At 43.7% G+C, this 15,296-nt stretch overlaps 1 protein-coding gene across 1 annotated transcript in view; it reads left to right on the top strand.

Moving 5' to 3' along the window:
- Window positions 1-3,646: 3,646 nt before the first annotated feature.
- The window catches only part of DESI2 (desumoylating isopeptidase 2), a 55,341-nt gene continuing 43,691 nt past the window's right edge, over window positions 3,647-15,296 (top strand). The window contains exon 1 of the mRNA XM_003267332.4: window positions 3,647-3,948. Within this exon, the coding sequence (XP_003267380.1) occupies window positions 3,907-3,948 (42 nt within the window). The 5' untranslated portion in view covers window positions 3,647-3,906. The remainder of the gene's footprint in view (window positions 3,949-15,296) is intronic.

The raw sequence follows: 15,296 nt of genomic DNA, 5'->3' as shown, positions 1-15,296 counted from the left end.
CCAGAATCTGTGGCTGTTGCCTTTCATGGGAAGAAAGGACTTAGCAGGTGTGATTAAGGATCTTGAGATGGCGAGAGAATCCTCAGTTATCAGGTGGGCCCAATCTAATCACAAGGCTCTTCATAAGTAAGAAGGAGAAACAAGGGAGTCAGAGAAGACATGATGATGGAAATGGCATTGGGGGGTGGGGGGTGGGCACTGGAGTGACGGGGCCATGAGCCATGAGCCATGAGCCAAGGAATGAGGGCAGCCTCTAGAACGCGGGAAAGCAAGGAAGCAGATTGTCCCCTAGAGTTTCCAGAAGGAACACAGCCCTTAATGTTAACCCAGGGAGACCCATTTTGGACTTCTGATCTCTAGAACTATAAGAAAATAAGTTTGTGTTATTTTAAACCACTAAGTTTATGGTAATTTGCAGCCAAGGGAAACCAATACATCCTGGTAGAGAAGTCCAAGAGGCTGTAGGTGATACTGGCCTAGCACTCTGGAGAGAGAAGAGCACTGAATACGGAGACATGCGGCTCTTCAGCATACATGTAACAGTTACAGCTGAGACTGGATGAGATCAAAGGGCAAAGGGAGTGTGTACAGTAAGAGTTAAAGTGAATCTGTGGTTTCAGCCCTCAGGGGACTGCAGCCAGGACTAAATAAGGTGCAAATGCATAGTGCCTTTTCCCCACCTTTCACAGGAAAAAGGACTTAGCAGATGTGATTATGTAGTTTGTGTAATTGCTTAAGATGGGGAGGAACACCACGGTAGGAAAGAGAAGGCAGCTGATACACCAAAAACAGGTTTTAGAACTTTGTCAACAACCTTCCAGAGGACAGTCAAATAAAGATGTGCACAGCATTTATTGTCCCCCCAACACTACCTGACCATATTTTCCAAGTTTACTTATTTCCCTATTTTACATCACCTTCTGTCTCTCCAAACTCCCTACGCCCCTCTCCTCACGTCTCACTCTTTGATGACATTCTTGCCTCATAATTCATTGAGAAAATCAAAGTAAATCAGGAACAAACACCCTCATTTCCTACACTCCCATATTTCTAACCTGCCTACCTGTCTCCTTGCCTTCTATGCCATAACTATGCACCTGCATCCGCCTTCTATGCCATCACTATGGATGAAGCATCCCCCCTACTAAACGGCAACCCTTAACTTGTGTCCTGGATCCCTCTCCCTTCTTTGCCCTTGCAAATCTTTCCCTCTCCTATATCAATTTTTCTCTCTTTACATGCAAGTATGCCTCGGCATCTCCCATCTTCAAAATGCCCTCCATTGACCACACAGCCTTATCCAGCTGTTGCCCCCAAGTTTAAGTTGTCTCCCTTTTGTCACCTTACATTTGCTTCTCAAACTGTTAAAGCAGTTATTTAAATCTCACTCCTCCCAGAGACTGCTCACGTCAAAGCTACCAGTGATCTCTATATTGCTGAATCCAGTAGTCTTGACATCAACGTTATCATGTTCTTTCTGATTTTCCTCCTGCCTCCATGCTTCCTCTTCGTCCTTTACTTGACCTCTACATGGTGAAGGGTCCTAGAGCTTTGTTCTTGGCCCACTTCTTTTTAGCAACACATATTCCTAGGTCATCCAACCAAGCCCCAAGTCTATAATGGCCATGACTCCAGTTTATTCAAATGTCTACTACTTGGCAGTCATGGATGTCTAAAAGGCATCTCCAACTTAGCATGACCAAACCATAACTCTTGATTTCCCTCCCTCAGCCTGCTCCTCCCCAAAATGTTTCACATCTTATAAATGCCAGGACTATCCACTCAGTTGCCCAGGTCAAAAATCTAGAAGTTATTCTTGAATCTTCTCTCCCTAACCAACTCAACATCTAACCCATTAGCAAGTTCCACAGATTTTACTCCAAAATATTTAAACTCTAATTATTTCGGTCTCCACCACTATCAGCAACAACGAAGCCACTTTCTGGCATGCACTTCTGGAACAGCATCCAATTGGTGGACTCAATTAACTTTCGCCACATAACCACCCCCAAAACTTTGTGACTTAAAACATTATTTCTCACATTCTGTGGGTTGGCTGGTCAGTTCATCCGATCAATGTGGTTGTGGCCAGGGAAGGATAGTACGGGAGAGCTTCACATGTTCGCAGTTGGTTGGTTGTCAACTGGATGTGGGCCGTGACTTGACCATGTGTCCCTCATCATCCATCAGGCTAGCCCACACTCATTCCTAAGATGGTGGTCACAGGACTCCCAAGTTCAGCAAGAGGGCAAGCCCCAACTCACAAGTGTTTTTTAAGCCTCTGCTTCCATGATGTTAATGTCCCATGTCCAAAGCAGTCACAGTCCAGTGCAGTCAGTGGGAGGAGACACCACCAAGGAGTGTAATTTGGGAGACTGGAAACAATTTGTGGCTATTTTTACAATCTGCCACACTCATCTCCCTATTTCCACCTCCTTTGCCTCTCTGAAATCCATTTTCCACACAGCAACCCAAGTAATCATTTTTAAACACACGCACACTCATTTCACTCCCTGGTCCAAACTTATGGCTTCATTTAAAATACAACCCGTTACGAATTTTAAAATCCTTCCGGGATCTGGCCTCTGCCTACCTGCCCAGCTCATCTAATACCGTCGACTCCTTGCCTATTGTGTCCCAGCAACAGTGATTTTTTGTTTCCTTGAATACAGAAAACTCCTTCATGCCTCAGATATTCGCATTTGACTGAAATACTCCTCCCCCTCATATTTGCGGGACTGGCTTTGCAATTCTTATTTCAGCTTAAAACTCATTACAGCGATCTTCCCCGTGCAGCCAATTTAAGAATGACTTCACCTTACTTAAATTTTCTGCAAAGCACATACCAGTAATATTTTGTTTGTCCCTGTTCCTGTTTATCACGGCATTCCCGAGGGCCTACAACACTGCCTGGCACATAGGAAGCACACAACAAACATTTGTTGAATTAATGCAGAGCTGCATACTACGTCCCAGGATTGTGCTAAACTACGGTTACTGTACCCATCCCATCTCAGCAGGATAGTTTCACAAAACGTAAATTCCACATTGGGGATTAACTGGATGCACGTTACACCTCATCCCACACCAGTAACTCGTCTTCCTCTATTTCCCCACCCCTCCCCTTGCCAAATAAAAAGTGAGGAGGGATTTGGAAAACTTAGGGTCATCACTCTGGTCTTTTGCCACATTTCGTTGGCTTCATCGAGCTCAACGCGACATGAACTACTAACAGCAGCAGCACCGCCGATGAGAGGGTGAACGAAGGTAGAAGATTCCACCGCCCGCGGACGGCAAGGGATCTGCCGCAGCTCTAAAGCACTGCATGCTGGGAGCTGTAGTCTCCCGGGGAGGCCTGGTCTGGTAGGACCGGGGCCCCCGCGGCATGCAGGGAGTTGTAGTCGAAGGGCTGTTGAGACTCCCCCTCTGCACTTATAGTAGCAAGGGGAATCCTCACTGCATGCTGGGAACTGTAGTCTTCATGGGTCCCAGTTCCTCCAGGACGCGGGGGCGCCGAAGCTGCCGCCATTTTAGGTCCCGAGGTGCGCCGGCCGAGAACCAGAGCGCAGGCGGGCTCAGTCCTGGCGCCGGGCCGGCCCCGCCCCCGGGGCGCCTGGCGCCCGCCCCTTGCTCAAGCCCCGCCTTTCCCCACGTGTCTGCCGCCTAGGGGAGGTGCCTCATCCGGAGCGGGCCGCCAACGGTCCGGCCCCGTCCGCACAGAGGCTCCTGTCGGCAGCGCCCGCGAGCGGCTCGGCTGCCCGATGCTTCCGCCCCGGCTGCCGCGGGCCGGGCTGTACGCTTAGTGCCCGGCTCAAGCCCCCTGAAGCGCCCGCGGGGGTGAGAGCGGCCTCCGGCCCCGCGGAGACGGAGCGGCTTGAGGACGAGGCGGCGGCCGCGGGGAGGAGGATGGGGGCTAACCAGTTAGTGGTGCTCAACGTGTACGACATGGTGAGTGCGGCCCCTGGCGGCCCCGAGCCCCGGCCCAGGCCGGCTTCCTCTCGCGGGTCGGGCTCGGACCCCGGCCCCAGGCGCTTCCTGCCTCGCGTCTCCGCCTCCAGCCTAGTTCTCGGGGGAAGCCGGGGGTAAAGGAGGGAGTATTGTTATTTTTTAATCCTCGCACTCGTCGACGCTCCGGTGAACCCAGTCAGCCCGAGGGTTTTGGCCAAAGCTCGGGTGGGCTTGAACCTCTCCCATCCGCTCAGCTTGGCCCCGACCCCGGCTCTGGGCCCGACCCCTTGGCCGACGAGCAGTGTCCTTTCGGCAAAGCTTCCGTTGCGTTTCCAACCCCACTTGCCGGCCCCCGGGGCTGCCCCAGGACCCCGTCCCGACCGCCTGCGCTCCCAGCTCCTCTGCTTCTGCCGAACTGTACGTCTCTCTCCATGACTACGTCTTCAAAAACTCCCAAGCCCCTCCAAGTCCAGAAAGTCACAGCTTTCGGGTGCCTGTGCTAGAATCTCTTCAAAGGTGAACAGGAGCCAACACACCCTTTCCTTGTGTGTTAAAGGCAACCTCGTTAAAATATGAATGAGGCTAACATTTATCAAGAAAATAGCCCAGCTGAATTATTTAGAGATCCTGGTGGTGCTCCTTTCCTACACCCTGAAGACCACTTTCCAGGTGATGCAACAGGTGACGTGACCACAGGAGAGGGAAGGGAAGAAGTTGTTTATTGTATCATCTAACTTTGGAGTATGGCAAGCACGCAGAATCGAGTCCAAGAACTGGTTTGCCTGATTTTTGCAGTGAAATGCCCCCAGAAAAAAGCACCCGGTAGAGAGTTGTCGTCGCAGTTAGATGCATGTTTGGGTGTGATTGCTCGCTTTGGGTTGATGGGTTTTTGTTCTGTAGAATGGATTACTACCTCTGACTGCAGTGCTTAAAATTCCTTGTAAGTTGACTGACAAATGAAAAATTGCCCGTCGTTATTTTTGTTGGCTTAAAGATGCAGGAGAGCAGAAATACTACAGGCCAAGAGTCTTATACAGTTCTAAACTTTGTATTCCCTTGTATTATTTATAAGTTTCTAAATTGACAGTGTTATTATATCTTGGGTAGAGTGGGATTTCTCATGCCATATCTGGGAATTGTGTCAGAAGGGTGTAGGAACTGCCTGCCACTTGAGATGAGTCCTCTGTTGAATTCTGATGTGAGCCTGGAGATGAAAGGAGATGAGTTAACATGCTGAGAAAAGTGGAACAGAACAGAAAAAGTTGAAGAGAAGAATAAGCCAAACAAAAGATCCTAGAAAACCATGGCGCTTTGTAAGTTCTTTGGCCTGTGTCACTGGTTGAGAAATAATTCTCTAGATTTAAACTGTGTTCAGCTGAACACCTTTATCTTTCAAGACTCTTACTGCCCTTTTACTTTTTCTGTGCACACTCCCCCAATCTGAATTTGGTTTGTTTTTTATTCATGAAGGCTATTACTGTCTTTCAGAATATATTCTGCTCTTGAGATCACAGTGTGCCTTTTCTCCTGGATTATTAAACAAACTCGTTTATAAATTAGGAGTATACAGTGGCCAGAAGCCATGGTTTCAGAGCCTAAAAGAATTTGTGAGAATAGAGGAAGAGAGTTTTACCTTTTATATGAAAACGAAAATGCATTTTTTGGCATATAGTGGGCTTCTTTACACTTCAGGCATTCTGTGATACAGGAAAATCTTTGCTAATTGTGGTCGATTGGGAAAAGCTAGAGATGGTATTCAGTATTTTCGAAGGGAGGACTGTTCTGAATGATGTTAAAATATTGACTAATTAACAAGATCTTATTCTTCACATCAAGTTTGTAAAATAGGTAGTTACAGAAGCAGCAGACAGGGGAGAGAGTAAGCGATCTGCCTAAACAACTAAAAATATAATCTAGAATTTGTAGACCAAAATCTGATTCACTATCTTCTCTACTAATTCCTGCACTTATGTCTTTATATTGCTTTTGCCTATGAACAGGAGGTGAAGCATATGAATGTTTATCGGAATGATAAATAGTTGAATTATTAGACTTTTAATAAACTTGATCTTGTATGTTCTTTTGAGGGCTTTGAGTGTTTTATGTCACTAATTCAGCAACCTACCATTACTTATTATTTTTGACCTGGTAGAAGCCACAAGGATGAGTTAACTGTCCTTTCTTCTTTAAGGAATTTAGAGTATTGTAGAGGAGATACACAACAGTGGTAACAATTCAAGACAGAATAGCATGGTTTTGATAAGAGCAGACAAGGATGCAAAGGAGGAGACTATAGTAGTTGTAGGATCAGGGAATGCTGAAAAATCAAAGGTATGAAACTTGAAGAATGGGTAGCATCCACAAGGGCAGAGAATAATTGGCATGAACAAAATGGTAGGAATAGGGAAAGCACAGGTGGGACTTGGGAACTATCAGCTGGTCCAGTATAACTAGAGTATAGCATAAATGAAAGGAGACAAAACTGAAAGTTTGATTAGAGCTTCATTAGTCAGATGAGTTGCCGGCTTGGGTGAAGGGCTGAGGGGGCTCCTTGAGCCAGCAGAACCATTTAAGGTTTTCATGGAGGGGAACAGTGTGATCAGTTGTTTAGATGGAGATACAAATTTTGGTCTGTTATACGGATTTTTCTCAAGTCAGTTTTGGTTTTTGAAACATTTTTGCTTGATGCCAAGGGTAAATACCTTTTATCTTTGGTAATTCTTCCTGTTCATCAGAGATGCTTTGGATGAGGGTTGCTGTTGTCTGTATAGGCCTAGTACATCAGCTGTCAGGCTCAAACTCTGTAAATATGAAAATCAACCTTAGGGATGCCCTTATAATCATGGTTATAGGGACCTCTTGCCATGTGTCCTTATTCCAGCTCTGATTGTATTTTTCCTATTCTCTGGATTGGGCAGCTGCGGATCATTTCTTTTCTTCCGTAACTCTGCCGTATGCATGAAAATAATTCTATTGGGGTCACCAGTATTAACTTCCTTCTCATGGAAGAAGAGTGTGATCCTCAAAAGGTTACTTAATCATGCATAGTGTGCCTAAATTGTTGCTTGCTGCCTTCTCAGTGATTATGTTCCTCTGTGTACTTTGGAGTAATCTACCACCAATAAAAACGTCCTGGAGCTACTTTCCGAGTCGTGGGAATGAGCTTGTTCACATATTCCTAATTGACTGGCACGCATAGCAAAGCAGGTGACTCAGATTAGTTTCAAATACCGAGACAAATCTCTGATGTAGTCATTTTAACAGTCTTCATTTTTCATAGATCCAGATTTTGTGCTTTTCAGGTTATCTTGACTAATGAATTTTTATAAAATAAAAATATGCAGGTATTTGATGATGTTTGTAAATTCATTGTGTTAACAAGTTTCTACCAATTTTTTTTATTTATTATTTTATTTGTTTATTTTCTCACTCTGTCACCCAGGCTGGAGTGCAGTGGTGCGATCTTGGCTCACAGCAACCTCTGCCTCCCAGGTTCAAGTGATTCTCCCGCCTCAGCCTGCCAAGTAGCTGGGATTACAGGCACCTGCCATCATGCCCGGCTAATTTTTGTATTTTTATAGAGGTGGGTTTCACCAGTTGGCTAGGCTTTTCTCAAATTCCTGTCCTCAAGTGATCCGCCCCCCTCAGCCTCCCAAAGTTCTGGGATTATAGGCGTGAGTCACTGTGCCCGGCCTGTACCAATTTTATTATAAAATAGTACCTATACATCTTCTAAGTCTTTAAAGAACAGAAAAGAACCACTTTCTAGGACACTTCAAATAAGGACATTTTTGTCTGGACTCTGTTCTTCTGACGTCTATCTCCATTAGACTCCTCCAACAGAGTGTAAGATCAGGCAGATGTGATAGATCTGATTTCTCATACATCTGCAGATCTAATTCAGACTTTTTGAACAAGTTCCAGAATCACACATCCCACCTAAATGATTCCTTCGTATCTCAAATCAACGTGTCCAGGAACAAACTTCTTCCCTTTCCTCCTGTCCACACCGCACATTCTTCCCTCTTGCCCCATGCCACTGCCCAAAAAGCCACCACTTTTGTTGTAGTTTGCCAAACCGGAAACCTGGGAGTAAACTTAAATTCTTCTTTATTATAAACCCTTCACAGTCAGTCAGCAGGCCCTGTCTCTTTGTTTTAGTTTGGTTGATTCTGTCTGAAAGCAACAGAGAGCTTGAGAGTCAGTGGCTTAAGCTGGAAGGATACTTAAGTCCAGAGATAAACAGGCCCTGGATTAGTTCACCAGCTCAGCTGTGCCATCAAGAACCAGGACCTTCCATCCTTTTACTCTACCGTCCTCAGCACGTTGGCTTTTGCCCTTGGTTTGTGCTCTCGTAGTTGTAAAGTAACTGCCATAGCACCAAATAGTATCCTCAGTCAGCAGTATGTGAAGGAAGATGGAAGAAGATAGGGTCATTTTCTACATGCACCTCTGTTCTTTTAATAGAAAGGAAAAACTTACCAGAGCTACACCTTCCCCCAAGAGATTATCTAGAATTGGCTTGTGTGCAACTGTGATGAAGCTGAGTAAGTGGATATCTGGTGTTTCTAACCTTTATGGTGAGTTGTGGGTGAGGAAGGCAAAAAGTTGGAAATGGCAATTTGATGGGAACCTGTGATGTCTGTCACATATTTTACTTTCTGGATATTGTTTAAATTGGTTACTTTATCCCCATTTCCACTAATGCTTCTCAAGTTCAGGCCCTCATCTCTATGCATATAACGGCCTCCTTACGAGTTTCAGTCTCTAGTATTACTTCATTTTAATCCTCCCTCCATTCTGTTACCAAAGTAACCTTTCTGAAACATAACCAGGATAAAGTGTAATGCACTTTATGATGTGGCCCCTGGCTGACAGTTAAAGGTCCATTTCCCTCTTCTATGTAACACCCTTTATTCTCACACAGTGAAATTTTTTGGCTGTCCAAACAGGCTAGATCACATCCCCATATCTTTATGCATGCCCATCCTTCTGTCTGGAGTGGCCTTGTCCAACATTGATCACCTGCAACCTCCTGCTTGCTCCTTCTGGCTGTAGCTTAGTCTTTATTCCTCAAACTTGAGTGAACTACTATGCCCTAGTTGTACTTTGTGCATGTCTCCTTTACTGCATATATTATCCTGTGCATCCCACCAGACTGTAAGTTCTCCAGTAGCGCCATACTATTACCAGTGTCTAGAACAGGGCCTGTCACTAGACGGTGTTCTAGAAATATCCGCTGAATGAGTGGGGCTTTAGTTTTTATTAGGAGTTTTTATTAGGAGAGTTGCCAGTACTTAAATGGCATGAAAAGATCATGTGATCCTCCTCTTTGTGCCAAATACCTATTTCTGGTGTTTTTTTCTTGTACCTTTGCTTAAGTGCATTGCTAGATTTTAGCTTTGATTGTTGGACTAGGGTGTCCAGATGAAGGGGAGGGGAGGATTATAGGAATGGGACAGAAAAAAATCAAACATTTTTCTTTGACAAAACTTAAAACACTATGGGACTAGACTGAGGAAATGTTTTTAATGAGTTTATTTCTTGAAGTTGGATCTTAATTACTCTTTGGGAGATAATCTTTCCGAAAACATTGTCAGTTCCTGAATTTTAACATAAATTAACTAGTTAATAGGAATAATAGGAGCTGGTCATCCATCTTTTTTTTTTTTTAAATGGTAAGGAATTTACCTTAATTTACTTGTATCAATATGCTTCTTGGGCAAATAGTGACCCATGAGTTTAGCTAAGCAGAAAGACAATTGTACATCTGCCCTCCTACATTATTTATGGCATTGTCCTCTTTTCTTTTTGGGGGGGAGGGGGGTGGGGGAAGCGAGTATGTATGAGAAAAGAATTCAGTTTCCATACATACGTACATTTGTTTTCTATTGCCGCAATAACAAGTTGCCAAAAACTTAGTGGTTTAAAACAACACAAATTTATCGTCTCACACTTACGTAAATCAGAAGACCAGGTGGGTTTGCCCGGTTCTCTGCTGTAGTCTTCACAAGCCCAAAATCAAGGTGTTAGGCTCTGGGGGCAAATCTGCTTCCAAGCTCTTTCAGATTAACAGAATTCAGTTGCTTCTGTTTGTAGGTCTGAGGTCCCATTGCTTGCTGCTGTCAGCTGGGATCCTCTCTCAGTTGCTTCAAGTGTCCTCCAGTCCTCCATCTTCAGACCGGCAATGGTGTGGAATCCTTACGCTTCAAATGTCTCTGACTTCACTTTCCTCCACATCTGTCCTACCTCCAGCCACAGAAAGTTTTCTGTTTTTAAGAGCCCAGGTAATTAAGTGAGACCCACCCAGATATTCCAGGATAATTTCCTGATACTGAGGTCCATTATTTCAATGACATCTGCAAAGTCTCTTTGCTATGTAACATGTTCATAGGTTCTGGGAATGTTTTGGGGAGTCATTCTGCTACAATGCCATCTATGAACGGGGTTTTATAAACCCAAAAATGTTCAGTTAAAAATTGTTTCATCATAGCAGTCACTTGACTTGGCATAAGCATATTGACCTAGTAACTTAAAATGGAAAACTTGAAGTATTTGAAAAATACAACTCAGATGCCAGTAGGGTCCAAGCGTATTGGTGACTAAAACCCCTTCAGACTTGCAGTGGCATACTGTAGTGTATATCAGTTCCGTGGCCACATTTATAATAGTGGATAAAGTTAACAAAACGTTTGAAACTTGTAAATCAGATACTTTAAAAATACCAGAAAGCCTACTATTTAGATGAATTCTTTGTTTTATGGATTTTTTTTTTTTTTTTTTGAGACAGAGTCTTGCTCTGTCGCCCAGGTTGGAGTGCAGCAGCGCCATCTCTGTTGACTGCAACCTCCGCCTCCTGGGTTCAGGCAATTCTCCTGCCTCAGCCTCCAGAGTAGCTGGGACTACAGGCGTGTGCCACCATGCCCAGCTAGTTTTTTTGTATTTTTAGTAGAGGCGGGGTTTCACCATGTTGGCCACACTAGTCTCAATCTCCTGACCTCATGATCCACCTGCCTCAGCCTCCCAAAGTGCTAGGATTACAGGTGTGAGCCACCACACCCGGTCAGATTTTTCTTAAGATGGGATGTACTTACACTTTCCATTTATTGACTCTCAAATTCTCTACAAGATTATTTGAATTCCAAAGCAACATTATTGTGCAAATGTCAGCCAGTTGGTTAATAAAATGTAAAGTGAGAACTGCCAAAATCTTAAACTGTAAGAAAGGCAAAAATAATAATAAAAGGACAATGGGATGCATGAAAATAATTTTGTTTTAGTTGATCTGGAATGTATTTTGGTATAGATGTGACAGTAACTTAAAAACAATAAATTAAAAATCAACTAATTGGCCCCACATTATTTGAAATAAGTCTTTCCTGTCTAAATTGTGATGTCATCCTTAATCATAATACTAAATTCTTACCCATACAGAATTGTTGATTCTAGCCTTATTACCACATTATTTTAATTATTATACGTTCACATTATATTTGGAATCTGATTAGGCCAGTTTCCCGTTATTATTATTCCAAAGCTTTATTGGCCCTCATTTCCTTTTCTAGGAGTACTTTGTAAGGCTCTCTGAAAAAATTCCATAGGTTTTTGTTTTAATTGTGTTAAAATACACATAACATAAAATTTACGTTTTTAACTATACAATCTACTGTGTTAGGTATATTCACATTTTTGTGCAACCAGTCTTCAGAACTTTTTTATCTTGCAAAACTGAGACTCTATACCCATTAAACAACAACTCCCCATTTCTCCCTCCCCTCAGTCCCTGGTAGTCATCATTCTGCTTTCTGTCTCTGTGCCTTTGACTAGATACATCATTTAAGTGAAATAATACAGTATTTGTTTTGTGACTGGCTTATTTCACTTAGCATAGTCCTCAGGGTTTATCTGTGTTGCAGCATGTATCAGAATTTCCTTCCTTTTTAAGGCTGAGTAATATTCCACTGTGTATGTATATGCCACAGAAATCAAGCTAATTTTCTTTTTCTTTTAATTATACTTTTTTAGGGTACATGTGCACAACGTGCAGGTTTGTTATATAGGTATACATGTGCCATGTTGGTGTGCTGCACCCATTAACTTGTCATTCAGCATTAGGTGTATCTCCTAATGCTATCCCTTCCCACACCCCCAACCCCACAACAGGGCCTGGTGTGTGATGTTCCCCGTCCTGTGTCCAAGTGTTCTCATTGTTCAATTCCCACCTGTGAGTGAGAACGTGTGGTGTTTGGTTTTTTGTCCTTGAGATAGTTTGCTGAGAATGATGGTTTCCAGCTTCATCCATGTCCCTACAAATGACATGAACTCATCATTTTTTATGGCTGCATAGTATTCCATGGTGTATATGTGCCACATTTTCTTAATCCAGTCTATCATTGATGGACATCTGAGTTGGTTCCAAGTCTTTGCTATTGTGAATAGTGCCGCAATAAACATACGTGTGCATGTGTCTTTATAGCAGCATGATTTATAATCCTTTGGGTACATACCCGGTAATGGGATGGCTGGGTCAAATGGTATTTCTAGTTCTAGATCCCTGAGGAATCGCCATACTGTCTTCCACATGGTTGAACTAGTTTACAGTCCCACCAACAGTGTAAAAGTGTTCCTATTTCTCCACATCCTCTCCAGCACCTGTTGTTTCCTGACTTTTTAATGATGGCCATTCCAACTGGTGTGAGATGGTATCTCATTGTGGTTTTGATTTGCATTTCTCTGATGGCCAGTGATGAGCATTTTTTCATTTGTCTTTTGGCTGCATAAATGTCTTCTTTTGAGAAGTGTCTGTTCATATCCTTCGCCCACTTGTTGATGGGGTTGTTTGTTTTTTTCTAAAGCTAATTTTTAGTGTCGTTGGACACAGGTTACTTCCATCCTTTGGCTGTTATGAATAATGGTGTGTGAACATGGGTTTATAAAAGTAAAAATGTCTATTCAAGTCCTGCTTTCAGTTTTTTTGGATATATACCCAGAAGTCCATAGATTTTTTTAATTGGGCTTGCACTAAACTTATAAATTAACTTGAGAAGAGCGGACATCTTTTCTATCATATTCTTCCCCCCACCCCATTGATGAAAACAGGATTTTTTTTGTTTTTTGAAATTTTTATCCAGAAAATAGTTAAATAATGCCAAACTCATGTATCTAAACTGTCTATTAAACAGAATAAAGCTAATAAATAAGTAAAATATATGAGATAGTAAGTGGTAATAAGTGCTAAAGAGGAAAGTAAAGCAAAGAAAGGAAGGGACAGTGTAAGTCAGGATGGTATAGTTACCAGTTACTGCAGTTTCAAAGAGAGTGGTCAAGAGAGGCCTAAGAAGGCATTCCTGAAAGGTGAAGTATACCATGTAGGCCGGGCGCGGTGGCTCACGCCTGTAATCCCAGCACTTTGGGAGGCCAAGGCAGGCGGATCACGAGGTCAGGAGATAGAGACCACGGTGAAACCCCGTCTCTAGTAAAAATACAAAAAATTAGCCGGATGCGGTGGCACACGCCTGTAGTCCCAGCTACTCAGGAGGCTGAGGCAGGAGAATGGCGTGAACCTGGGAAGTGGAGCTTGCAGTGAGCTGAGATCGCCACTGCACTCCAGCCTAGGCAACAGAGTGAGACTCCGTCTCAAAAAAAAAAAAAAAAAAAAAAAAAGAAGTATACCATGTAGAAAGGAGAAAGTGTTCCAGACAGAGGGTAAGCAAACATCAAGGCCGTAAGTCAGGCCACCTGCCACCTGTTAAGTAAATGTACAGCAAGAAACAAGAGAAGTTTTTAAGGAATTGCTGATTTAAGTTCTCAGGTAGATTCAGGAGGATCATTGAAAATAGAACAAGCAGTACCACCAGAAAGGGAAAAATCTGGGATTCGGATAGATTCTACAAAAATGAAAAGCACCATTTCCTAATTTTTAACTAGAAAGGGAGTTAGATTGGGAACTAAAGAGAAAATAACAAGATTTAGAAAGTCAGAAATTGCCGGCCGGGCGCGGTGGCTCACGCTTGTAATCCCAGCACTTTGGGAGGCCGAGGCGGGCGGATCACGAGGTCAGGAGATCGAGACCACGGTGAAACCCCGTCTCTACTAAAAAAAGTACAAAAAAATTAGCCGGGCGTGGTGGCGGGCACCTGTAGTCCCAGCTACTCGGAGAGGCTGAGGCAGGAGAATGGCGTGAACCCGGGAGGCGGAGCTTGCAGTGAGCCGAGATCGCGCCACTGCACTCCAGCCTGGGCGACAGCGAGACTCCGTCTCAAAAAAAAAAAAAAAAAAGAAAGTCAGAAATTCAAGTAGAAGGGTCAAAAGGATCAAGTGATAGGCAAAACTTTTTAAAAGTTAGGACCATTCAACCAAAGCCTGGTTTAACTTGCAATTTTTTTTTCTTTTTTTTGACACTGAGTCTTGCTCTGTCGCCCAGGCTGGCACCCGTCTCGGCTCAGTGCTCCGCCTCCCGGGTTCACGCCATTCTCCTGCCTCAGCCTCCCGAGTAGCTGGGACTGCAGGCGCCCGCCACCACACCCAGCTAATTTTTTGTATTTTTAGTAGAGACGGAGTTTCACCATGTTAGCCAGGATGGTCTCAATGTCCTGACCTCGTGATCCGCCCGCCTCAGCCTCCCAAAGTGCTGGGATTACAGGCGTGAGCCACCGCGCCTGGCCGCAAATTTTAAGAATAAGGTAAAAAATCCTACAAATACACAAAGTCAAAAAAGTTACATGGGAACAAAAATCAGGCTAATTTCAGACTTCTCTTTGCTTATACCAAAGGCTGAATAATAAAGTGGAGCATTATCTACAGAGTATTAAAAGGGAAAATATTTATGTCTGAATACTATAGCTTCTTCAGTTGTCATTCATGTACAAAAGGACATAGACAATATGTAGATACCTTTCTGGGGGTTAAAAAATTATTCAAGAACTTGGCCGGGCACGGTGGCTTACGCCTGTAATCCCAGCACTTTGGGAGGCCAAGGCGGGTGGATCACGAGGTCAGGAGATCAAGACCATCCTGGCTAACACGATGAAACCCTGTCTCTACTAAAAATACAAAAAATTAGCCGGGGATGGTGGCAGGCACCTGTAGTCCTGCCAGCTACTTGGGAGGCTGAGGCAGGAGAATGGCGTGAACCTGGGAGGCGGAGGTTGCAGTGAGCCGAGATTGCACCACTGCACTCCAGCCTGGGTGACAGAGCGAGACTCCGTCTTAAAAAAAAAAAAAAAAAAAAAATCAAGAACTTAACAATGGGGTGGTTACAGTGTAAAAGGAAAGGCCATGGCCATCAATACTCATTTAACATAGCTAAATTTTATAACTGTGGTTAAAAACAAGGCCAGTATCCAGAA

Source organism: Nomascus leucogenys, chromosome 5, assembly GCF_006542625.1.
Source record: "Nomascus leucogenys isolate Asia chromosome 5, Asia_NLE_v1, whole genome shotgun sequence".
In the NCBI taxonomy this organism is placed as follows: Eukaryota; Metazoa; Chordata; class Mammalia; order Primates; family Hylobatidae; genus Nomascus; species Nomascus leucogenys.
This window is presented reverse-complemented; position numbering and strand designations above follow the sequence as displayed.